Below are 27,294 nucleotides of genomic sequence, written 5' to 3' on the forward strand. Positions count from 1 at the left end.
TGAGGACCACTTAATCCAGTATGATCTCATCTTAACTAATTATATCTGCAAAAATCCTATTTCTCACATAAGGTCACATTTGGTGGAGACACTATTCAACCCACTACACGGGTTCTGTGTTCTTTGCGGGCTGTAGTGTGTCTGATCATCCTTATAGTTCCAGAATTAGCAGTGTCCGGCACTTGAAGGAAGGAAGGAAGGGGGAAAGAAAGGGAGGGAGGGAGGGGATGTTCTCAATCACTAACTCTGTCAGTTGGGACCAGTTTAAACCTCAAAGTTGAGATGAATACATTAAATAATGCCCACTTCATTGGAGCATGATTTAAGATTGAGCCTTGAATTTTGATCCTCCTGTTTCTCCACATAACTGTTTCCCATTAATCTCATTGACTGTCTCCAAATCAGCTTGAGGACACCGTCCGGTCCACCCATGGAGATGGAAGTTTGCCATTTGTGGTTGAGTTTATTCTATTCCAGTAGGATTCTCATCACATCCTTTCTTCTAGTTCTTCTCACAAGAGAAGATCCTCCTCGACCACCCATATTTCTATATATTCAGAGTGCAGCTGTGTGGCCTTGGTAAGTCACTTAACCTTTCTGTGCCTCTGTTTCTTTACTTGTAAAACGGTACAAATAAGGGTACCTAAAACATAGGATTGCTATAAGCATTAAATAAGTTATCATTTATAAAGTGTTTAAAGCTGTGCCTGGTACAGAGTAAATGCTGCATATGTGTTTGCTAAATAAATTGTACTTCATGTCGCTGAATAAAAGTCAATGAAGTTTTTCTGTAAATGAATTATGACGCAGCCATCAAGTGCCCAAAAGGCTCTGGGTGTTTCTCATCGTTTTCTTCGAGACGTAGCAACTGAGAGCTGGTTTCATCGATGTAGTTACTAAATGCAGCAACACGAAGGAAAATTTTCTGAGAAGCATTTTCCTGGCTGAGCTTAAAGGTCTGCTCCTCAAACACTTCTGTTTTGGAGATACGACATTTTACAGCATGAATGGAAAAAACTGCCTGGAAGCTAGAGTGTTTTTTTTCTTTTTTACATAACGCCCACTATTTGTACCTTACATTTCATGGTTTACAGAATGTTTGTTTTCAATAGTAATAGGGTTGCAAAAAGCCTGCCTGATGTGCAGCCTAATCTGGGAATCACAGAACCTGAGAAAGTTGGCGGTCTGTTGATGTCCTTTCTTGGCTTCTGCTTTGCACGCTTACTTGAAGGGCTGTCAAAGTTGGCACAGCTTAAATGTCATTTTTTAAATAACTGAGCATCTAAAGGCAGGCTGAGGTTGTGTGTGTGTGTGTGTGTGTGTGCACGTGTGTGCACGTATGCGAGCACGTGTCAAAAAATGAAAGAGTTTAGCATATATCTTCATTTGATTGAACAGGCAAATTAACTCAGACTTCACTTAAAATAAGTCGCTTTTCTCAGCCTCCTGTAGGACTGTTTCAATTGAGTTCAATCAAGGTGACACAAGCTGGGACCCTGCCAGGTAAGAATGACATCACACGAGGAATGTTCTTTGGCTGTAGCCCCGCCTCTCCTACATCCTTACCCACCCCCACCCCCTTTTGTCCTTTGCTAGAGCCTGAAATCTGTTCTTATTCCTCTTGGGAGGTCCATTTACGTTGAAGGCACATCTGGCTTAATTAGGCTGACAGCTGCTCCAGGTACATTGGATGGGGTCCAGGCATCACATGCATTGCCATGAACTTGGCAGTTTAACCTTTCATAAGCTCATCTTCAGGCTGCAAATGAACTCAAGAGATGTGCTTTTATTATTTGTTACTACATGTTCATTTTCTGCCTTGCTACCAAAACTGTCATCGGAGAGACCACACTACAAGGCAAAGGGCAGTTCCCTCGTGCCAACTGGCGAACAGCAAGGACCCAACTACCCAAACCTGTGAAATCTGGGTGGAAAAGCATAATAATAAGTGGTCCAGGGCGGTTCTGGGGAAGAGGCTGAGAAAACAATTCCCCTTTCAAGGCCCATGGCTTGCGTTTGCTTACATAGAACCTTTAGGCAGTAAAAAAGTGACTACAGTTATTGCTGCTTTGGCCCCAGCCAGCAGAGAAGGTGGTCTTCGGATGCCCCACACGCAGCGATGTTTCTCATCCGCACTCCTGTTCCGCCAGCAACAGGGTGACCAAAAGGTTGGCACATTCGGATGGGATGGGTCGGGCTGTTGCAAAGCCACGCAGCCTGTGTTTTAAACTGCCTGCATTAAATGCCTTTGCAGTTGCTTTCATCAGTGTGCACATAGCTTTATTCCAGGAGAGCTCCATGCAGAAAAGCTGGGAACAACAACTGCTTTAGCTACCTCCACCCCAGCCCGAGCCCAGATTCATAAAAGCAAAGGCAATTCCAGAAGGCCCTTCCAAGGAAAGATGGTTTGCCTTTTCCCCACCGTACGCACTCAGAGAAGGAGAGCGTTTTATTTAACACATTGCTGTTTGCCTTCCTGGAGGTTCAGCTAATAGAATATCTGGTTCTCTGGGGGGTTTCCTTTTCCCAAGGAGCCACACTGTTGGCCTTCCAGGGGACGAAGGGAATCTTTCGAAACGGAAGGTCCTTCAGTTTGCCAGGAGCACCGTCTTCCTTGAGCGGACGTTTTCTATCATTATAGTTAACTCGTCTTTTTCTCCCTTACAATTCTCCTTTACTCTGATTGGTCCCCGGAGATGCACGATGCACCAAGTTTCTCACACCACGCCTCCTCCGGGAATTTCATGTTGAAATGCATTTTGTCTTACAAAATAGGCCCAACCGTACATTTTTCACATGCATGCTTTTGCGAACTTGACTTCATCTTTAGATTTTTTTTTAATGCCTCATTTTCCCGAGGGCGCTTTTTGCGAAACTGATAAAATTCCTAATCTGTAGCATGTAACGGGCGAGTCCCACCTCAAGTGTGGATTCCTGGGATCCTCCCGAAACTTAAGACGTGGTGAAGGGAAAGGAGACAGTCAGGAACGGACGATGTCCCTTAACACCGGGAAGCGAGGCTCAGCACGCGGCGCGGGGATCCGCTTCCGTCTGGGGGGCCTCCGCACGTCTTCCCACGCCGGAGGAGAGAGGCTTCCCGCACCCCCAGGAACTCGCATCAGCGAGCGACCTTCTCCGCCGGGGCAGGGCCAGCCGGCCCCGGGAGCCCTTCACCCTGACCCTGACCGGTCCAGCGGCGCACCTGCCGGCCTGGGGGCAGCGGCCCGTGCATCTCAGCAGCGGGATGCGGTTTGAAAATAAGAGCCAACGGTGCGTGTGAAGAGGGGCGCAGGCTCAGTGTGGGCTCCCGCGAGGGTTCCCGGGGCCTGGCAGCGCTTCGGAGGCTGGGGCGGCTGCCCGAGGTCAAGCCGGAATGGGTGCCAGGATAGATTTTCCTTTCCGGACGGAAGAGGGCACCCGAAGGCCACTAGGGGCTCAGCTGTCTCCCTCTTTGGCCCAAAATCCACGGCTGCGGCTCCCAGCTGGTCAGCCCCACGCTCCACCCCCCTCGTGCCAGGGAATGACCAGCCTTGGCCCCCAAAGCCAGCCCGCCATGGGAGAAAGCGCTAGGACATCGAGGATGCCGGTAAAATCCCAAAGACCAAATATTCAGGTCGCTCATTTAAGTACATAGCATATATAAATAATATTTCTTAGAGATGCTTAGCTACAATTTAAAATTTTTTTACAAAACTATGTTACCTATCACTATAACGTTGCTCACAGTGTACAGATAGGAGTAAAACAATAAAGGAACAGAATGAGAAAAAGTTTTATCACATTATTTTTCTTGCCCCACCAGCCAATTAAACGAACGGGAGCGTTTAACATATTAGATTTAAAAAGTGCACCAGCAATTGGCTCTCATGGATGCTTTGATCCATTTCCTAAAACAGACAAAGAATAAAATTCGCAGTTGAGCAAACAAAAAATCAACTTTCAATTTGATGGCAATAAAATCTGTGCTTCTTGAGCAAACGCTATCAGAATAACTGATTTGTTTCTTTACTTTTTCAAATCTGTGTACAAGTCAGGTCAAATGTCTGTTTTAGTTTATATAAATATTAATAACCACACAATAAAATTTTATGATGTAATCACACACCACGCCATGAATGTTAGTCATAGACCGTGCACCATGCACTTCTGTCCACTGTAAAGCACTCGGCACAGCGGCTGGCTTGTTTATAACAACCCCTCTTGACAACTGTAGTGCTGCCTTTTCCCTCCCTATTAATTAATACGTGCGACAGAGGATAATGCCACCTCTGGGACAACAAAAACCTTTCGTTCCCCTGAGCCTCTGCGCATCCACTCGGCTGTCTTTGTAGATGCTTTTTCCTCGCTGATTAAATGAGATAAATTCAGGCCACTTTCTGAGTTCCAGTGAACCGGGAGGGGTAATCCAGCACCTGTTGGAGGCTCGTGAAGCTGGTGACAAGCCGCTCACACGTCCCCGGCTACTCTGTCCTCCCAGCCCGGGAGCCGACCGGAGCCTCTAAAGCCAACTTCACCTCATGCAAAGCCGCTCCTGCTGGGTTTCAGAACCACATCTTCATTATTCAGATTTTTCAAAAAGGCTTTGATGGTCAGAGCTAACAAGTAAGTACAAAGCATATAATATAAGTCTGAAAAACATGTTGATAGTAAAAAAAAGTTGGCTATTTGACTTACTTAAGCTCAAACATCCAGCTATTTGGAAATATCTGTTTTTGAACTGAATTTCTCCTCTCATCCAGGTGTTTGGCATTTTGTAGACAAGGATTAAGTGCCCATATTAGCATATAACGTGTCATATCCCTGGAAATTTGGGCAAACTAAAAGAAATTGGCTTCTTTCTTAGCATAGTCAAAATAAACTTTTCTCATTTCGTTTATAAGGTCACATCCCAAAGGGGAGGTGGGTTCCCTGAAATCGTGGTTTTCATCCAGTGGCTACTTGTCTCACTCCGGGGTAAGGACTTGCAGCGAATAAGACACGTGAGCTGAGCGGCCGGGGCCCGCGGAGCTGCGAGGCCCCTCAGGACGCTGCGCGCGTCACCTCCAGGCAGGCACGCGGCCTCCGCCGGCCGCCCCCAGCTGGTCCCCGGGGAAGCGCCTCCCAAAGTGTACAGACGATGCAGATGGGCTCTCAGCCTCGGAAGTTTCCCTCGTTAGGGCTGAGGGTGTGAGAGGGTACAGCCTGGACCCCTGGCCACGCGCGGGGCCACAGGGGGGGCTGCAGCACGCCCCGCATACCCCCGGGGGGCTGGCCGGTGCCCGGGCGGGAAGACTTTGCTCCGGGAGGGAGGCTCCCATGCGAGGAGCCGAAAAGCAAACCCGCTGTGGACTAAAGCATAGCACTCGCTTGCCCTCTCCTTGCTTCTGTTTTCTAGAAATTTACGGACGTGGGAGACTCTGGGCCAACCCGCTGCAGGTCCAGGCTGGCAGCTGCTTCGGTAAATTCCTCCAGTGAGGTGGATCGGATCCTGGTACGGACGATGACACCAGGGTGGAAGAGAAGTTACTGACAGGTACTCACAGAGACAGCAGGATGTTTGTAAGCAAAGAAAAATTTCTGCAGCCGGCAGTTTCTGCCCTGTCTCTTCCCAAAGCCCATGGCAGTGTGGGTGCTGCAGCTGATTCCTGGGGAAGACAGAGACCACCTAAGTCCCTTCCACGAGATCACAACATTGGGGGTGAACGCGGGCAAGGCCAGCTCTCAGTGCCCTGCGGGTATGAAGTAAACCCTGGTCTCCAGGTGTGGGAAGCCATCTTCCTATCAAGGTTTAAATCGGTATTTTCCCTGTCACGCTTTTCTGAGGTCAAGAGTTCGTACAGCCTTTGTCGTCACCGTACCCTGTGTGCGTCGCATCCAACAGAAAGAGCTCTGGCTAGACGTTTAAATAACCAGGATTTTTTGTAAAGATCATATCCAAATTTCACCAGTTATGGGATTTGGGGAAAATCACTCAACTTTCTGAGTATTTCTTTCAGCTTTCTATAGTGAAATCACGGTAACACCCACAATTCAGAGTTGCTAGAAGGCGCACACGAGGACACAGATCTTCGGAGCTTTGCAAACTCTCAAGTATAGGACACGAGGCCGGGGGGTGTGCGCCTCTGCCTTGTGGGCCACAGGAAAGCACGCGGCGCAGGCCTGCGGCGTGGGCAGCCTTCGGAGGCCGTGTGCCACAAGGTGGAGGAACTTGATTTGCATTTGGCAAAAATGTCCTTCAGATCAGCAGGTAGAGAACTGAATCTAAGGGGCGGGGAGGCCTTTAAGAGGCTACTAAGGTGTTTTACACAAAAGGCAGAGAGGCAGTCGAACTAGGGACGTCCTGATGGTGAGATGGGCGTGGTCAGAAGCAGCCAGTTTAAAACACTCGCAGCTCCGAGAGTCAAGTGCGTTTTCACAGTGCGAACGGTGTGAACTTGGGAAGACAGAGTGAGAAACAAGTCTGGGAGTAAAACACAAACGAACAAAAACCGAGAGTCAGTTTGGCACGTGCTCAGTTTGTGACCTGCGTGCACCTGGAAGGGAATGTGAGCTGGTGGGACTGAGTCTGCAGACCACGGGTGACGGCAGGGCTGAGATGCGAGTTCCACTTGTCAGTAGAATTGAAAGTGATGGTTCCTGGGAGCACTCAAGCTTCGGGGGCAGGGGTAGATGGCCAAAAAGGGAAGATGGCCAGAGACTGAGCGCCAGGGTCCCCCAGCATCCCGAGGGCAGGAGCCAGCACCACGGGGACTGGGTCAGACGCGGCCGTCTCTGGAGGTCCTCCTGACTCCATCAGTTCCTGGCACGGAGTCAGGCTGGGATTCCGTTTAGGGCTGTGCCTTTACCCGGGTGCCAGCCGCTCACACCAGGCGGTGGACCCGTGAGGGCAGGGGCCGCGTCCTGGTCATGGCTCTGGATCCTGGATCTGCCCCAGGAAGATGGCAGACTTTGAAACTGATGTTTGTTGAGCAAAGCAAGACTTGAAAATCTGCTTGAATACCCTAAGATTTTATCCCATTTCGTAAGTAACTTGTGTTAGGAGAAGCTTCAATTGCATAATAGGTGGGGTATGTGTAAATGCTACTCTATCCATAATACCTGGCCCTTGCTGTATATCTGGGGTGTGACGTTTTGCCCTGAAAATAGATATAAAAAATATACAGCACGGACACAAAAAAAGAGAAAAATCTCTCTCTCTTCCTCTCTCTTCTGTCCTTTGACTTTTTGAGAGCTGTGGCTGAAAAGAAATCCTCTAAGATGAAAACTACTAATTCCAATATTTCACACTTGGGGTCATTTTCCTTTATTTTTAAAAACATTGCTGTAGCCTCCCCTCCACTCCCCACTCCCAGCCATTAAACTGTCGCAAGGCCAGCAACACCTAATGCAAAGTGTGCGTGTCAGAGGGTGGCCATGCATATTCATCACCGCCCCTTGGACCATCCTGGTGATTTATCTCTTGCATCTCGCATCTCCTTATTGGGTTTATAAGTTATGTGATCTTTCATTTTCTGTGTCAACTTCCTGTTTTCATTTTGCAAATTCAGTGCCACACATCCACTTCTATTAATTTGGCACCTGGAACTGAGATTTACTGTGTGGTCTGACATCTCTAGTTCAATCAAAATAAATATCAGACCCGTAGCTCTCTCTCCATTGCCCCAAATTGTGTTGTTGTTCTTTGTACCAAGCTGAGTCATCTCCTTAAAGCATAGGCCTCAGTTTCCTTGATCAGTAAAGTGGGGATCATACCTGCAGTGTTTCCTTCTCATAAAGACGTGATAAAATTCCTAAAGTAAAAATAATTTTCATTGGCTTTTGTGCTTCAGGAAATTATTTTCCTTATAAAACACGGGGTCACCTGAGAGACAGGGAAACCCTGTTCGTCCACAGCCAATGTCTGCAACAAAGGCCTGGCTGGAAGTTCCAGCAGTGGCCAACCAAGCCTCATTGACCGTATCTCCAAGTGTAGGTGACACCTATGGAAACAGTTATGTCTGTTAAATCTGAAGAGGATTACGTGCCTATGAATTAGAATAGCGTGTGCAGTTACACCAGAGAGGATGCAATTGCCAGGGTGATCCAACCTCACCCTTCAGGATGGAGGCCGAATAACAGCTGGGTTTGAGAAGAAAGGTCTACTCGCATGATCAAATTTCATCAATGATCAGGGGCAGGATGAGTCATACACCTGCTGAAGCTCCCGGGCCGGACCTTCGCTGCAATCACACATCGACTCTAGAGGACCAGGTCCTCCCGGTCACTTAGGCAAACTCTGTGACTTACAAGGAAACGTCCAGACTCGCAATGCAGGGATCCACGAAAGCCTGAGTATCCACGAGGGGCTCCAAGAGAAGCCAGTGCAAATGTAAACCAGGCCACAAGGCTAGGAAAATGCCCGGAGGAACCACCGCCAGGGGGACACCAAGTCTGCACGAGGCTGTCCTGCTACCGGGTTTTAAAAGTAGTTGGTTTTCTACATCTGTGACTCTATTTCTGTTTTGTAAATAGGTTCACTTGTACCATTTTTGTAGATTCCACATATAAGCGATATATGATATTTGTCTTTCTCTGTCTAACTTATTTCACTCAGTATGACAATCTCTAGGTCCCTCCACTGAGGGGGAAAGGCGGGGGGAGGGATAAATTGGGAGATTGGAATTGACATATACACACTACTATATATAAAACAGATAACTAATAAGAACCTACTGCTTAGCACCGGGAACTGTACTCAATACTCTGTAATGACCTATATGGCAACAGAATTTAAAAAAGAGTGGATATTATGTATACGTGTAACTGATTCACTTTGCCGCACAGCAGAAACTAACACAACACTGTAAATCAACTACACTCCAATAAAAATTAATTTTAAAAGAAGTAGTTGGACATGTTTTAACACAGTAGCTCTCTCTCCCTTTACACTTCTCTTCCACTCTTCAATCTGTAGTGGGAAAGAATCTGTATTTGGTAATTTAAGCTCTCATCTTAAGAAAAGTTTGAAGTAGTTGTGAGTAAACGTTGTGAGCGGGAAACCTGAACCCGGAGTCGGTGTAACCGTCCAAGTCCCCGACACAAGGGGAAAGTCAGCAGCACCAGAAATAAACACAGCCGCGCATACATCAGCAGAGAATGTGGATGGAAACTTCACTGTGGGTATCACTGGGAACAGGGAGAAAACAAGCAGATGGTAATACTGGAGGGAAAAGGGGAAATATAAAAAGAAAACATAAAAAGAGGAACTATTGAACTGTTTTGCACAGGATAGGAGAAATTTTGAATTGTTTTCTACTTAGCAAGGTAAGAGTTAAGATAAGAATTACGATAAAAATAAATAACACATTCGTGAAGAGGATTCTATAAAGGCGTAAAAGAACTTTAGGCTTAAAAATGGCATTCAGGCAATTCTAGAAAGTAAGTACATATATATTTGCCTAAAATTAGTGATAAAACTGGATATATCAAAATCTAACTTGCGTTCGAAGAGATATAAAACAGCCTGCAGACATGTTGAGTTGAAACAAATCTAGTAAATCACAAACAAAATGCAAAGCAAAATTCAAAACTACGATTTTTCAAAACATTGAGTTTTTTCACTCATGAATAGCCACCATCACGGTTATTTATCAACATCTCATATTCAGTTGTTAGAAATGTTATTGGTAACTGCAAGTATGTGTTATCTAAACAGGTATGTTTTGCAGAAGCACCGAGATGGGCATTGCTTTGGTTCACGTCTGAATCATTCTGGCAGCAGGCGCCGTGTGTGCAGCCGGGTCTGAGCAGAGGCTGGGTGTTGAGGGCACAGCCCTAACAGCACGTGGCCCAGCCCCCCGTCAAGGGGTTTGGGCTGGTCAGTCATTAAACTACTCTGTTCACATAAAGAGCTTCAAATTTACGCCAAGACACATCTTTCACATGAAACTCGATAAATGCTTCAGCTTCAAAAATCCCACCCATTTGTCCTCAAGCACCATTTCCTCTGAGCCCTCCCTCCCCGACCTTCTAAATTGGTGAGCCCTGGTCTTTCCTGTTTCTAAAGTCCTCCCTGTGCTGTCCCTAGAGACGCACTCAGCAGTCTGTTCTGTCCGTCCTGCCCGCTCTCAGTCTGCTACTGTCCTGTGCGTCACACATCACCGAGCCCCAAAGGGTTCAGGAAGTGCCTCGTGAATGAAGGTTTACGGGACCCGAGCAACAAATAAACAAATGACGTGATAATTAAACTGAGCTGTCCCAGGGCAATCATTAGATCTGGACAAAATAAATAAGCCGATTTACCTGTGCCCTATTTTCGTTTTTATTTCCCTAGAAATGAAACACTCTTCACTTGGATTAAAAATTCATTTTCAGTCCGAAATGACATGTCGAAATTTCTCAGCTTCTCTGGATTACTGGATAATCCAGGGGTCTTTCATTCCTCAGATTAATTTATTCTTCTGCCCTCTTTGAATAAAATGAAGTGTACAACTTGAATCATGGAAACTACTATTTTAAAAATTGTTTACGGGGGATAAGGGGGGAAGGGATAAATTGGGAGATTGGGATTGACATATACACACTACTACTACTATATATAAAATAGATAACTAATAAGTTCCCTCTATAGCACAGGGAACTCTACTCAATACTCTGTAATGGCCTATATGGCCATATGGGAAAAGAATCTAAAAAAAAAAAAAGAGTGGATATATGTATATGTATAACTGATTCACTTTGCTGTACACCTGAAACTAACTCAACATTGTAAATCAACTATACTCCAATAAAAATTTTAAAAAAGAAAGAAATAAAAAACTTATTTGGGATAAAAAAACGTTGTTTACAACCTATATAATTAGACAGGTAAATATGGTCTAAGCACGATACATATATTTTAAATGTGTAATAGTGCTACCACAACCATTGATGAAAGATAACTTTGTTCTGGTTTATATGAACAAGTTTATACATTTTGAATACTTCTTGCAGGTTGTATTATGAAAATATTTTCCCTCTTGAAGAAGGGATTAGTTGTCAGAAATCCGATATGTTCAGCAAGAGAAGGAATCTTGGTTTTCTGATGGAGGTGGATTTTCTGTTCAAGATCAGTCATAACTTGTTCCTATAAAAACACACAAGGAAGGGATAAGGCACATTCTTCCCTAATATTGTAGGGAAGCAAGTTCAGAATTTAAAGATGAATTACCTCATTGTTCTACTAGTATACGGTAATTAACTGTGCCTCTCGGTTTAAATTACTAATTGGGGGATTCCTATCAGGGATTGGAGCTACTGCTCCTCTCAAGAATGTTCACTTCTAAACCAGTTGTTAGACACTGTCTCATTAAGTTACTACTTCATTCGTTACAGCTGCTCCTTCTTCATCTCTTTCTTCAGAAGAATCCCATCCAGCAGAGGCGGTTTCCATGTTTCATAATTACTCCTCCTCCAAGGAAGACCAAAGAAGCTGACGGTAGCGCAATCCCATGACTGCTCATCTTGGAAGTGATGAGGTACAGTCAATAAAACATAGACGTATGCAGGATTAATGGAGCAGGGTGCATTTCGGAAGTAGAAAACCCTTGCAATACCAATTATAAATTATTTCTTAAAGCTAACTGTATTAAAAAAAATCTTTCTGATTTCTCTTAAAGTCACTTTAAATGGATCCATTCTTCTGGTTGTTTGTCTTAGTTAACCTTACATTAAGCTTTATCTCTAGTTTAGGGGTTTATTTTTCAAAAAGTCACTCTATTTGCAAATAGGAGAAAGCTCTGCAGAAAAATGAAACTAAAACACAAAATCTTCTTTTCCCTCAATCAGAATTTAACAATGAGTTCACTGGTCCATGACACTAAAATGTATTTCTCTGTTAGCAGTTGACACAAGAATTCAAGCAGGATATTAAGCTGAACAGCAAGGGCTTGTGAGAAAATTGGTAAAAGTCTTCAGAAATCCATCGCCAGAGGCTCCACACTGGTGAAGGGGGACTCGTGCTGGAGGGAGGGTGGGTGTCTCCCCTTGGGGAAGGTCGGAGGAGCGTTAGATTTTTGAGAAGTCTTGGTCTCAGACAACCATGCTTTTTCCCACAAAGCTGTCAAATATGTCTTACCCTTAAAGAACCATCAAGAAGGTGTGAGAGATAATGGAAGCCAGACAAAGGACAGTCCTGTCCTTAATTGCTTGTTTGTGGAGGCCCAGGCCTCCAGTGGTGGAGAATTCTCACCAACCTCGCCTTATAGTATGATGAAAACAAACACAAGTTAAGATGTGGGTTCACAGCTGTGAACCAGGCCACAGGGGCTGAATGCGATCAGGAAACAGTGCCCCTCAGGGTCTGCGGAGCCCCCTCGGGCCTGTTAGCTTCTGAGTCTCCTGGATGTGCTGACGTTCAGGCAGAGCAAAGATAAGGTTTCCGTGTCCCCTTAGCACCTGGGCCAATTTAGCAGCAGTGCCCCTCACGCTGGGGGACTTCCTATCCTTCTAGACTTTTCCTCCAAAGCAGTTTCTTCTCAAGAGCGTCCCAGGTCAGAGAATTTATGGTAGATTATCAGGTGGTGAAAAGAGCCCCCTCTGCCCTGTGTTCTGAGCTGTGGTGCAGAGCAGCCTCTTTGGGCTCGTGAGGACCTGTGTGTCTGTGAGAAATCCGGAACCAAAGTAAGAGCCGTAGAACAACAGCAACAGCCAGGACAAAACACACCGCCTCGCTTTGACCCAGGAAATGGAAAGCATTCTACGTGCCTCCAAATTCAGCCAAATTCAGGCTCGGGCCATGGTGAAGATGTTTTTCTCCTGTTCATCTACAGAAGGCACTAAATGTGCATAAACACCCACATAGGAAAATAATTTTTTAATAATGGAACTTAATTTCTATGTCCCGGCATGCCCCAATCCCACCAGGGGCAGAAAGTTCCTTCCCATCACTTCTAGGGAAGCCCATCACCTGAGGGCCAGGCAGTGGTGGCACGGGCGGCTGGGCCATCCAGTCATGTTCGTCTCTGCAGGGACGACTGGTCCCCCGCAGCAAAACCTCCCAGGTCCCAGCTGGGCCTCCTCCTTCAAGGCCCCTGCAGGTCTCCGGGCTGTTTCTCAGGCACCTCTGACCCCATGCTGGTGCAAGGCGCCGCAGAAGCATTGACGGGTTTCGATACACCCTCTGCAGCTTCCAGGAGCTCTGCAAGGGCAGCCCCAGCATCTCGAGCAGCAATCGTCACCCGGTGCTCCGGCTCCTGGACCCGGGGCCCTGCACTGATGTTGGCTGATGTCCCTCACCCTCTGAATTTTCAGATTTCCTAGAAACTAGATGTTTGTGCCAACCCACCAGCGAGCTGTACAACGTTCACCCTCTCCTCTTCAGCAATACCTCAACAGCTAGTGGGTGTTCTAATAATTCTAAGGAAAATATTTAACCCCTCCGGGCAGAGAAAGCCAACCTACACCTCGATGGCTCCAGACTCTGACTGTTCCAGAAGCTTTATGCTCCAAGTCCCTTAAGGACTAGACTTTTTTTTTTAATTAAAATTTTTGTTTTGAGATAAATGTAGATTCACATGCAGTTGTAAGCAATCCCAGGTATTGAATACCTTGTACACAGTTTCCCCCAATGGTAACATCTGGCAAAACTACAGTACAATAATACAACCAGGATGTGATGCAGTCCACATACAGAACATTCTATCACCCCAAGGACCCCCCCCCATTTTATCCTCTGGCAGCCACTAATAATTTGTACTTCTCTATAATTTTGTCATTTCAAGAGCATTATATAAATGAAATCATTTGGAAACATTATATATAACATATACAGAATGTTACATATTGCATATATAATATGTATATGTTATATATGTAATATATATGTACTATATAGCATATGTGCAATTTAGTACATTAAAGTACATATATACGATATGCTATATGCTATATAGTACATATATATTATATGAAAATTTTTGTGATTGCTTTTTTCCCCCTCAATATAGTTCTCTGGAGATTTAACCAGGTCATTGCAGGCCTCAGTGGTTTCCTCCTATTTGATGCTGAGTAATATTCTGTGGTATAGATGCCCCACATCCACTGAAGGGCATCTGGGTTGCTTCCAGGTTTGGGCTATTATGAATCAAACTGCTATAAATATTCGTGTATAGGTCTTTGTGTGAACGTAAGTCTTCATTGCTCTGGGATAAACGCCCCGGAGAGCAAAAGCTAGTAGATATGGCAGTTACACGCTCAGCTTTTTAAGAAACTACCGAACTGTTTTCCAGATTCCCACCAGCAGTGCCTGAGGGACCCAGTTTCTCTGCACCCTCATCAGCATTTGGTGATGTCACTATTTTATTCTAGCCATATCAATAGGTGAGTAGAAATAGCTCTTCACGGCTTTAATTTGCATTTCCCTAATAGCTAATATTGTTGGACATCTTTTCATGTATTTATTTGTATTTATCTGTAAATCCCTTTCATTGAAATGCCTGTTAATATCTTTTAACTATTTTCTAATTGGATTGTTTGTTTTTATACTGTTCTGTTCTGAGATTTCTTTATATGTTATAGACACTTGTCATTTATCAAATATTTAGCTTGCAAAATTTTTCTACCAGTGTATAGCTTGTCTTTTTATCCTCTTAATGAGTGTTTTGCAAAGCAAAACTTCGTAATTGTGATGAAGTCCAATTTATCAGTTTTTCTTTTTATGGGTCGTGCTCTTCAGGGCAAGTGTAAGAGCTCTTTGCCCAACCATACGTTCCAAGATTTTCTCCTGTTTTTCTCTAAAAGCCTTAAATAGAATGACAGATTTTGACTTAAGTTTTGTTTAAGCTGTGAAGTTTAGGTCACTATTTTTTCTGTTTTTTTGTCCTATGGATGTCCAGTGGCTCCAGCTCCATCTGATGAAAATCTGTCTTTTGCCTTTTGTAGAAGTGACTCACCCCTCCTTTTCCTCCTTTTGTCTCATTTATAATTATCTTGGATATTCCTTAATTTTTCATATGAACTAAGGCTCAGTGGTCAAGTCTCATTTAAAACTGCCCTTTAGTAATCTGACTGGAATTTCACTGAATCTGTATATTAAATTGAGTACAATCGACATCTTTAAAATATTTACTTTTCCCATTTAGCAAAATGAAATATATCTCCATGTATTCTGGGTTCCTATGTCCCATAACTTTTCATAGTTTTTTCTACAGAGGTCTTAAACAATTTTTATTAAATGTATTCCCAGATACCATATAGTTTTTGTTGACAATTAAAAGTATATCTCTTATTCTACTGTATTATTTTTATTGTTCTTATAAAAACTCTCTACTACTTTCAAATACCAAATATTTTGAATCTCCCTTTCCAATTCAAATATTTTAGCTTTGGTTAAAACCTCTAGAGCAATATTAAATAGTAGGGATAATCCCTAACTTGAATAAGAATACATCTAAATATGGGGATATATGTATATATATAACTGATTCACTTTGTTATAAAGCAGAAACTAACACACCATTGTAAAGCAATTATACTCCAATAAAGATGTTAAAAAGAAAAAGAATACATCTAAAGTTTTACCATGAAATGCTACTTTTAACAGATATGTTTTTAAAGTTAAAAAAAAACCTCCTATCTAGTTTGCTAAGAGCTATTGTCATGAATGTGCACTGAATTTTTGATGGCTTCTTCTGCATTTAATGTGCCAAACACAATGTGTCTCTTTCCTTTACCTTACTAATATGAGCAAGTGCAGTGATAAAGAATAATACTGCATCCTGTGACAAATTCCACCTCCGCATGCTCTATTTTCTTTAAATACTGCTACATTTGCTTTTTTTTTTTTTTTGGTGAGATTTTTGAAAATGTGTTCATGAGTAACATTGCTCTGGATTTTTATTTTATTTTCCTTGTCTAGCTAGATGTAGATTATTGGCCTAAAATAATAGGTGCATAATTTAATGCACCTTAAAATAAGGTGCATAATTTTATTTTGCTATGTTCTTGGAATAGTTTGTCTTGAAGTTTTGTTAGAAGTCATCTATTAAAAAATGTCTCATCTTGTCATTTGAAGGAGGGATCAGGAGGGACCAACATACAAACGTATTTCTTTTAAAAGTTATTGGTTTAAGTTTCTTAAAAAACAAATTTATTTGAGACAGTTTTGGTAAGGTATATTTTTCTAGATAATAGTCTACTTCATCTGTATTTTCAAAACTTTGGTACGATGTTGTATGTGGCATTTTCTTGTTTTAAAATATCTCTCAGGGGCTTCCCTGGTGGTGCAGTGGTTAAGAATCCGCCTGCCAATGCAGGGGACACGGGTTTAATCCCTGGTCCGGGAGGATCCCACATGCTGCAGAGCAACTAAGTTCGTGCGCCACAACTACTGAGCCTGCGCTCTAGAGCCCGCGAGCCACAACTACTGAGCCCCCGAGGCACAACTACTGAGGCCCACATGCCTAGAGCCCATGCTCCACAACAAGAGAAGCCACCGCAATGAGAAGCCCGTTCACCACAACGAAGAGTAGCTCCCGCTCACCGCAACTAGAGAAAGCCCGCACGCAGCAATGAAGACCCAACGCAGCCAAAAATAAATAAATAAATTAATTAAAATAAAATAAAATAACTCTCTGTTCATTAAAGTTATGCCTACTTTGTAATTCTTAGTGTTGTTTATTTGTTCATTTCCTGACCGATCCTGAATTTCTCCTGCTCACTCTGTTCAGATTATGATCTATTTTTAATCCTCTCAGAGAAAAGTTTAAATATATATTAACTATGTGTTTTTCTAACAATATGTGACAGTATTCGGTACCTCTAACTTTCTCCCTAAACTACAAAGACTTCAGCATATTTAACCTTTCCTGTTCGTATTTCTTATTGTTATATGCAGATTTAGTATCTTTGTGATTGACAATGAATTAACTTTGGTAATATGTTTTTAATTCTTTTTCTCTGTTCACTATTGTCTCTGTCATGGCACACACATTCAATTCTTTTTGTCTATGTTTATTTGCTTCCTGCAAATATACCTTTTATAGTACTTTTAGTATGCATATGTGGTTTGTAAAGTCTTACCTGTCTTTATATTTCTCTATTCTGTGCTCCCTGTTGAATGATAATTCAGCTGGGTATAGAACTGAAGTTGATATTATTTGTCTCTCGGTGATTTGAAAGCTGTTACTCTGCTGCCCTCTGCTCTATATTGTTGATGTTGAGAAGTCTATTCAAATAACTGCCATTCTTGTTTGGGTAATTAGTTTTCCTCATTATTAGTTTAACGTTTTCCCCCTCTATCTAGGTGTGGATTTTTAAAAATCTTTCATGGGATTTAAAATGGATAATCAATCTAGAGACTCCATACCTTTCTTCACTCTGAAAAATGCTCAGCTTTTAGCCACTGTCTCTATAAACATTGTTTTTGGTCCACTTCCTCTGGTCTTGGTGTCCTTCTGTTCTTAACTATATTTTGATTTATCCTGGACCTTCAAAGTCTGTCTACCACTCTACCTAACTGCTCTTTCATATTTTCAAAAAATCTCTTTGTCTTTTGGGGACACATTCTGAGTAAATGCCACAGTACTGAGTTTCAATTCTCTAATTGTCTTTGGAACTAGAATGTTTTGGAAGTTGGATTTGTAGGCAGAACTTGTCAAAAAGGATCTCCATGCCTCTGTTTCTTTCTCTCTCTCTCCGTTTCACACACACACACACACACACACACACACACACACACACACACACACACTCTTTACTGACTTTTCTAGGAACTGCAGTTGTGCACGTCTTCCCCAGAAGCCCACTCCTGAGTCCCAGCCTCCGCAGGTCCAGAGTCCCTACTCTGAAGTGATATTGGGGCTATAACTTGCATTCATTCATGCAGTTAACCAAAGTGAAGCACAGCTGTTCTGAGGAACACTGTGCCAGAAGGACCCTCCAACCCTGGCCGTACAGCCCTGGCCACCACATTTCTGCTGGCCCTCTACCAAGAACTCCGCATGACTCCTTTTATTATTATTTTTTTCCAAGGAAGACACATTTTACTGTAAGAGAAAGGCAATAAATGGACAACTACGTAAATAGAAAAGTGGAAACGCAATGTTAGAGTTATACACTGTAGATTAGACATCAAACCCAACTTAGGGGTAAATCTGAGGGGTGCTTATTGGCTCAAAATATTACCTCAGCACTGAAATTTCACTTATATTCTTTATTAAAGTTAGTTATTCTCCCACACAAGTCCCCCAAACGTGGATAGCAAGGAATCATTCTGAATGCTTTCTGTGCCTCAATTCTCAAAATCAATCAGTCAGCAAGACCGGACATTATCTCCTTTATATTTTTAGAATCTTGCTTCTTTATATCCCATCTAATGACCTCATAATCTTTACCATGGTAATAGTCCCCTCACTATTCATCCTGATCTAATATTTATGTAAGAGTTAAATCCCATTTTTAAAAATGTTGTTAAAGCTCACTCTTATTTCACAATATAATGAGTTAACTTTTTCAAGGAGGCTATCCTTTTATAACACTTAGTTTGGGCCAGTCACGTTCTACATGACTTTACATATTTATTCACCTAATGATCACAATACTCCTGTGATGTAGATGCTATGAATAGCCTTACTTTACAGCTGACCAAACTAAAGCACAAAAATATTATGTAATCTTCCAAAGGTCATGGAGCACGTAAGTGGCACTCTGGTCCCAAAGACTGTGCTTTTGACCGTTACATGTAACCACAATATCCAGTTCATATCACCTTTGCCTCTAAGGTTAACAAACCGAAATTTTGCATCTTTGTAAGGCTTTAAGGTTCTTTTGGAACAGAATCTAGCTTATTCATATGCATACCATCCAGGGCTGCTTTCAACCTACTATGGCAGTAGAATTGAGTCATGTTGACAGAGACCTTATGACCCTTCAAACTAAAATATTTACTGTTCTGGCCATTTGCAGAAAAAAGCTGCCAACTCCTGCTGTAGAGCAATAGCTATGCCTCCTGTAAGCAGTCTTCTTAAGTGAGGGTGTCTTCCAAGCTCTGAGGGGCAGGTTTGCACAGGCTTGCGATGCCCGTTTGTGGGCTGACATGATGAGACACACTCACACTCTACTTCAGGCTGATCTCACAGAGCCTGGACCCGTGGTGTTGGAACCAAAAAGGACCCTGGAGGCCACCTTCACCTGTGAACAAGACCACCAAGAACCTACAGGTGCGCAGACCTGAGCTGGTGGAGGAGCCAGCCTTAGCCTTCGACTCTCTTTAAGCTGCGGCTCAGTAGAGTGTCGGGAATTCTAGAACAGACCTAAAACTGACATTCAGTACATTATTTTGAGATTAAATAAAATATGCACTCAAAGTATTAAGTGCCAGTTTTCACAGGGGCATGTGAATAAATGCCCACGCAGAATCACTATGCTTTGCAATTAATTTTTTTAAATTGAAGTATAGTTGACTTACAATATTGTATGAGTTTCAGGTGTACAGCAAAGTGATTCAGTTATACATGTATATGTATATATCTATATTCTGTTTTTGATTCTTTCCCATTATAGGCTATTACAAGATACTGAGTATAGTTCCCTATGCTATACAGTAAACCCTTGTGGTTTATTTTATACATGGTAGTGTGCATCTGTTAATCCCATACTCCCAATTTATTCCTCCCCTCCTTCCCCTTCAGTAACCATAAGTTTGTTTTCTATGTACAATTTGTTTAAAGAGCAAACTGCTGTATGGCAGGAGTGTCTGGTCTGCAGCCTGCTTGGTGCTTGTATGTCAGAAAGATTACAAGGCAACACAGCACGATTTTACCTACAGGTCATCAAGGCTAGTTTACTAGTCCGTTGAACTGCCCCAGGGGACCATCAAATTCTACCTTAGGTAAGTTTTGCAACAGTGTGACAATAATTTCAAAAGGTTTAAGTGAAAGAAATAGCCACGTTTTTCCCCCCCTCTCAATTTTTAATTAGTGATATTAAATTACAGAACTACCAAAAAAAAAAAAAAAAAACCATTGACCATGAAGTCCATCTGTCTTTTAGGCTCATGCAGATTGTCTGAAGTGGCACCAAAAGGGTGTTCACGTGGGAAGAGGAGTTACCAGCACAAAGCTCCAGTCGCCCCTTCCATCTGCAAAGTGTGGACCTCGAGTCTCACTGTGGGAGCTGAGTGAACACAGCAACCGTAAGCCCACAGGACCCTGAGCCATACTCAAAATTACATGCAATAAACCTCCTGGAGATGCTTTGTCCTATTTCATTTTGAACTCGTGTCCCTTCGGAGCCAAGTTCACTCCATTTCTGTAGCTAAAATTGAATGTGGGAGCATAGCGTGTTTTATACTGATTACGATAGCACTCTGTCCTGTCACATTTATTTGTAGGTCATTGTAAGATCTGTCTTGTCCTCTCAGTTCCTAATTTTGACCAAAGTGGCTCATCCCAGATACATTAATCCTTTTGTTCAGTGAGTGTCCTTTATATTTAATAACTGAATGCATCAAGCTCCCTTAAATATCTATAATGAGCAAAAATCTATCATATTTTAGCTAATGGTTGTATTAACTTTGTTATCTCTTCGTAGAAGCGCAGAGAGAAAGCTGCACACGTACAAAGGGAACATACCTTGACAAAAAGGGAGTGCTGTGGCTTGCATTTCCCGCCGTATCACACGCGAACCCGAGGAGGTGTCGTGGTGGCCGGGGGAGATGGTGGTCCCCAGTGGCATTGTCCTTCCCTGTGTAGACACAGTGGGCAGGTGTCATGATTAGACTTGACAGCTTGAGTTTGGAACTCCGAAGGGAAAGCCAAGGACGAGGAGGTAGTGAGGTGGAAGGAGAGGAGCTGGGGGCCATGGGAAGGAGGGGCCGCGTGGGAGAACTTGGGCTGCCGCCAGGAGCCACTGCCAGGGCTGGGGTCCAGGGAAATCTGGCCATGCTCTCCCCCAAATCTGGCCTCCCAGGAGCTGGAAGGGAGACACCAAGGATAAAGCACACACCACTCTATTGCTATTTGAGGGGGTTGTTCCCTTTTCTGTTTTAATGACAATGATCAGGGTTATCTGCAGTGCAAGTTCTGGGGCACAAGGTTTATACCAAGGAGAGACTGAAATTCAGAAGCTGCGTGTCACTGTTTATCTGGCTCTTACCCGACATGTACACAGTTCCTGATGGAATACAGGTACAGTAGGAACAAATATCTCACCCACAATATTTAGGGCCTGATACTTTCTGAATTTAAGACATTTCCAGAGTTGGGATATATTAAGCTTCAAAGCTTACAAAAATTAAAACAAAATTACCTGGTAAGGTATGGTACAAACCATGTAATTTAAATTTCCTAAGAAATTAACAGTTTACAACCATTATTATATGATTATATTTGATCTCCACTTGTAATTGCTTAACATATGCACATGCTAAGAACATATTTTCTAGTCAGGACATATAGATTAATTCCATTGTTTTTATTGGATGCAGAGTATGTCACAGCTTGGATATATCAAAATGTATTTAACTCTTTCCTTACTGATGGTCATTTAATTTGTTGAATTTGTTACCATGTTTTGTTTTTTGATACTAAAACTAGTTTTGCAATGAAAAAAAAAAGAAATGAACAGTTTTTAACTGCATTGTTAGAAGACCACCTTTTATTCAATACAAATATATCATAAAATCATGGATATGTATTAAGGATCTCTCTTCTTCAGTCATTTGAAAACATATGGGTTTATCTAATAGGAGAAGATAATGCAATAAATCCGAGTGCATACCCAAATATATTTTAATTGCCAATTATTGCACTGAAAATAAACACTTGCATTAGATACTCATTTCTGTAAAAAAGTAATGCTATAATTTTTACATAGTATTCAAAGCAAATACTTTTTGATATACAGGTGACAAAATCCTATCATCATGATTAAAATCCGCAGAAACCTAAGGAAGAGAAAAATGAGCCCTTTGGAAAAGATTCATCCAAGGCAGCAGTGTCCTATGTTATGCCTCTATCTTCCTAACTTCTATTTTCACCTGGAGAGTCATCTTCTTTATGGCAAAGATCTGTGTTCCATGAAATTGATTAGATGTTTTTAACAAGAAGTCATTTTTGAGCCATTCATTATTACCCTCACAACCCTGAATGTTACATACAGTCACTACCCAGTCATTTGTAACCTGGTAACTCACAGCATCACCACTCATGCATTCATCATTACACCATCTCAGCATCACCAAGCATCACAGCATCACCAGCTAATGCAGCAACTCCAACCAACACACCCCCACTAACCATCACAGCATTGCCGTACCACCAGAACATCATCAGACAAGCGGAACATCACCATACCATCAAAAATTGTTTTTTAATCAATCCAATGATAATATTTTAAGAATAGAGTATAAGGAGAACTTTTTATGGAACAATTATGCATGTTTCCTGGGAGTTCAGACCGAGATATATAAATGATCTGCAATTCTCTGAGAGATTGTAACACAGAAAGTCTGGTCTGATACATAGATTTGGTTAATACTTTAACAAGAATTAATAAGAATGGAATATATATGAGGGAAATATCAAGAGAGAATGTCAGAAATAATTAGAAAATATCACCGAAAGAAGGAAATCAGCTCTCAGAGGAGCTGGAATCACACCAACAATAGTTGTTGCCCATTTCCTAGTTTTACCAGCTTGGATACTCTACCACGCCTGTTTTTATAATCCAAACAACTTGCTACTAAATCCAGTCTCCAAGACCTCTTGTGTGCGTGTGTTTTAAGTTTATACCTACCACCGCTCAGAGCCACCTTCCTTAAATTACTTCAGTACCTGCCAAGGTTTTTGCCCAGGTTTGATCCAGTTGTTGAAAACTAACAGCCAGAAGAGCAAATCTGCTGGTGACACTGCATCACTGCACCACGTACGCTAAGTCTTTCAGGATCCAGTCATTTTAAATACTGTTCCACCTCAGAAATTACATGTCCATCATTTATGGACAGTATTAGTGATCAGAAATCTGAGTAAGAAATCAAGTAATCTAACACTACTAGTTGATCTAAGTCTTCTTCCCTTCTATTTGCACAGACACGGCTCCCTCCCAGAATGTGTCACCCAAAGCACAAACTGAGTCTCTCCTCAGTGGATGCCCAGAGCCAAGTGTGGTACCCAACACAGGGTTACTGTTTGTTCAACGGTCGGTGACTCAACGGAAGGGATGAAGGGATACAGAGAACGGTTCACACCCGTTTCCCCGCCCATAGGATGTATTCACTCATCGCAAAATTTCCATGACAACCCGGAGCTGCTTTCCCACTTCAAACAGAACACCCTAAAAGCCGTGATTCCACATGCTTAAAATAAGGTGATGTCAAGAATAAATTTCCCCTAGAGCGAAATTAAGGGCCTGTCCAAATGTTTTTCAGATTATTATAATTGTTTATGCAGTACTGCTTATCAATCCGAACTATCTATAGAAATGGAATCTAACTCAGCAAACAGACACATTTACTTGGCTCCGTTTTAAGATTAAAAGCAAAATTATAAGTAAAAAGGAGAACCTGGGGGCTTCCCTGGTGGCGCAGTGGTTGAGAATCTGCCTGCCAATGCAGGGGACACGGGTTCGAGCCCTGGTCTGGGAAGATCCCACATGCCGCGGAGCAGCTGGGCCCGTGAGCCACAACTACTGAGCCCGCGCGTCTGGAGCCTGTGCTCCGCAACAAGAGAGGCCGCGATAGTGAGAGGCCCGCGCACCGCGATGAAGAGTGGCCCCCGCTTGCCGCAACTAGAGAAAGCCCACACAGAAACGAAGACCCAACACAGTCAAAAATAAATACATAAATAAATAAATAATAATTAAGAAGTGATAAAAAAAAACCTGTTTGATTTTTGATACTCACTGTACCTTACTAGAAAATTCTATGTCCTGAATACTCGACATGCCAATACTCTTTCTTAATTGAAAAGTAAGATTCATATATGAAGGCAGAGTTTTTTTTTTTTTATCATTTTGAACAACTAAAATATTACAAACGAATGACACGAGTGTGAAGAGAAAGAAAACGAAGCAAAGCTCTTTAACCAGTGCCATTTCTGTAACAGCTCCTACTTGGGAAGATAACATTGTCTGGCATCGCTGGGGAATGGTAACCCTCTATTAAGTAAAAGGAATGATATTGGTTGGGATGACTCAGAATTGCCTCGGCACTTAAATAAATTCATGGGGGGTACACATGCTCTTAGGACATGTGTTTATCTAATACCTAAAACTTCTGTTTAAATAGAAAAGGGTCACAAACTGTTTCTTTTTATCTTGTAAGGCAGAAAAATGGCATGTGAGCGCCGGCCAGGAAAATAGTCCCTGCATAAGTGAATAAACACCCTTATCTTCCCCACGGTAATGGACGTGCCAGGTGATCTCCCCTCTGGCACTGGAAATTATTCATCCAGTGTACTCTTAAATCTACCATTGTTTCCTGGTTTTTGAAGATTTTCCCAAAAGGCGTTAGCTAATTTATCTGACTGATTTCATAATTAGAAGTGAATTAATTACCTCTCCCCATCTTTGTCTCCAATCAACTCTCCCTCTACAAATAAAACTACCTAAATATATGTAGGCAATGAGAACAGAGAGGAAAAGCTAAGATTCTGCATTTAGGAATGATTCTCAAGTCTGAGAAACTGGCCTAGTCCAGAAGAACCTCGGTGGATATGATGACGCCTTGTAACAGGGAATCCAGGATGGGATCCTGGAGCAGGACGCTTGGTAAAAGCTAAGGAAATGGGAACAAACTATGGACTTCAGTTAATGACAATGCATCCATATTGGTTCATTCACTGTGACCAATGTGCCCTAGTAATAGAAGATGGTAATAATGGGAAAGTGAGCCTGGGATGTATGGGAACTCTATACTACCTTCTCAACTTTTCTGTAGACCTATCTATTCTAAAATAAAAATTATTTTAAAATGCTTTCTCGTACTGACTGAAATATTTTGACCCAGATGAAATATATCTAGACTATTATGCTACAGTCAAAATTAAGCTAAAGATTTTTACAAAAATCTCATCAATTAAGAGATAGAGCTGAACTGTGACAAAATACCATCTTCCTTTGATTTTATAAAACAGTGTATTTTTCTATGCTTATCTTCATGTGATTAATAAAGCATGTAGGTGAAATGAGCTGGCAGAATTCACCAAAGTTGTAAAACATTTTGAGTTGCTACATGTAAAATAACTGTGAATCAAATTTAGGAATTACACAAAATAGTCTCTTCCAGGGGACCAAGGCACTGTGGAAATGGCTCATTTTTAATAATATTCCATCGTATTCAATAGTTGACAATGGGAGGAAGTCACCATATTACAACTAAGCACAGGGTGTGGGGTGGTCCATGACAGTGAAAAATACATGGCTTAACCAGGTCATAAATGGGCCAGGAACTGCTTTTTGGGACACAACGCCCTAGAAACTGAACAACTACGGGAATCAAAAACGACCAGAGCCTTTCTGAGTCTTTTATCAAATGATTATGCAAGACGATTCATCTCTAAAATCTTTCTCTCACTTACTAATAAATATCTTCCATAGATGTGGATGATGAAGGGGTATATACACGCTTGGAAGTTTTAATATTTTACTCTCATAAAATTAGTAGAAGTGAGGGGTCTGCATTTTTCTTTTATTCCAGAAATAAGCTTTCCGTATAATCTAATGGAATCACGTGTGCCTATATCCTTGTGTGCGTGTGTGTGTGTGTAGAAGCAGGTCACAAGTGATGCAGACTCACAGACACACTGAGAAAGCTATCAACCAAGTGAATAAATCAGAGACTGTGAGTGTTCCTGCCCTTACCCTGCAGAGCTAGGTTGTCATTTGTGGGTTGTTTGGATTTCTTAACCCCTCCTGTAGGGAGCAGAATTGTGTGAATTCTTCCTCGTGCTTAGATGTGTGAAAAGTAGCCCTGAACGTTCCTTGAGAAAGCAAACATTGTATTTAATGCAACACATGAACACATATTACAAATTCTGAAATGGATTTGTTTCCTTTGTGATAAATCTGTGCTAACAGTGGGTTCTTGTCACCATCCTCCAGTGTGGCTGGTCCCTTGAAAAGGTTTCTAACGAACAGGGGTCTGTGGAAATCCAGCCAGGAGAAGCGTGAGCCCACACGGCCTACTTCACCTGACGGCCTGTTGGCAGATGGAGAAAATCCCGAGATCAGCTCACCCCGCGCTGTGATTCCCAGAGCACAGACTGGTCGGGGTGCTTGGGGGAAAGTGCATCCGGGTGAAGTTTTCCTTGTTGGGCTTCTTTACAGAAGGGAAGATGAATGGAATATCCCGAATCCGGTCCACGTGGAGCTCCCACTGGTGTAAAGGGAGGATTTGAACACGAAAGGAATGTGAGTTGTTCACTCAAACTCCTGCAGGGCGTGTGTGGCCCAGATTCCGGCCCTTCACAAACAGCCTGAATCCAGGCTCCAGACAGCAAAATGAAGCCCATCCAGGAGGCAGTGCCCGTTTGAGCACCCTCGATTTTTTTAAAGAGGTTTTGAATAATTTTTCTTCATTTTCTTGTCTTCATGGTGAATTACGGCATCCCCCCTGCTATTTATAGCGTTTGCACATCAGTCTAAAGACCGGGACAGGGTCTATTTCTGCAGCGCAGAGGCCGCCCTTGGATGATGGGTCACGTGTGTCAAATCCACGCCAACGTGTGACAAAGTGCTCTTGGAAGGGCCAAGATGTGAAAAGACTACTGGAAAGCACACATGTGGTTTTCGAAAGAAAGGGGAGAAAGAAACAGCACATTTCCATCCCCAGCACAGAGCCAGTCCAGCAGAAAGTGCTTCATTTTCAATAAAACTTCTCAGGCTCCACTGAAACCTGGATCAGGTTTATTCCTAGTGATGCCCCTGGTGGCCCTGCAGTGGGAGTGATTACAGGGGTGACTTGCCCCCCACCACCGATATTGTGGGGATCGTCAAGGGCCCCTGGGGAAAGTAAACCACAGTTCATGTCCCTGTAAAGGGAGCAGGAGAGGCATGGACCCTGTGCTCGCCCCAGACCCCGGCCTGTGTCTTCACGTCCTAATGGGATGTAACAAATGGACTGAACCCCAAGGCCATGGGGCTCATGCTTACACTCGTAATGATTTTAAAATGTGTGGCTGCATCTTGAGAAAGAACAGACCTTGACATAATATCCGTTATCAAACGGCGGTAATTGACACAGAGACAGGCTGCGCTTTACACTGGGTTGTAATGAATCTGCTTGGCTGACCCCAGAGCCTGCACTTCTGAGCGCCCACGACTCACGACCTGATGCTCTGTCAACCGCTCCAGCAGAGATGA

General features: G+C 42.7%; 1 protein-coding gene and 1 long non-coding RNA gene across 10 annotated transcripts in view; one reads left to right on the forward strand and one right to left on the reverse strand.

Annotated features, from left to right (window-relative positions):
* The window catches only part of LOC309615477, a 38,207-nt gene extending 20,567 nt beyond the window's left edge, over nt 1–17,640 (forward strand). Inside the window, exons 3-5 of one of the 2 annotated variants that reach the window (XR_014236863.1) lie at nt 406–5,512; nt 11,332–11,940; nt 14,226–17,640. This is a non-coding gene — a long non-coding RNA (uncharacterized lncRNA). The remainder of the gene's footprint in view (nt 1–405; nt 5,513–11,331; nt 11,941–14,225) is intronic. The other variant, XR_014236864.1, reaches the window with a different exon arrangement.
* Nucleotides 1–27,294, reverse strand: part of LOC309615454 (uncharacterized protein) — a gene marked incomplete at its 3' end in the record, with an annotated part of 196,475 nt that overhangs the window by 44,515 nt on the left and 124,666 nt on the right. For 4 of the 8 annotated variants that reach the window (XR_014236822.1, XR_014236823.1, XM_082365124.1 and 1 more), the window contains one exon: nt 20,568–20,679. Coding sequence is in view for 5 of the 8 variants with exons in the window: in XM_082365124.1 (XP_082221250.1) it covers nt 20,568–20,679 (112 nt within the window). The other 4 variants (XR_014236824.1, XM_082365122.1, XM_082365126.1 and 1 more) reach the window with 4 other exon arrangements.

This window comes from Balaenoptera borealis, assembly GCF_965194805.1.
Source record: "Balaenoptera borealis genome assembly, chromosome: 18".
Lineage (NCBI taxonomy): Eukaryota > Metazoa > Chordata > Mammalia > Artiodactyla > Balaenopteridae > Balaenoptera > Balaenoptera borealis.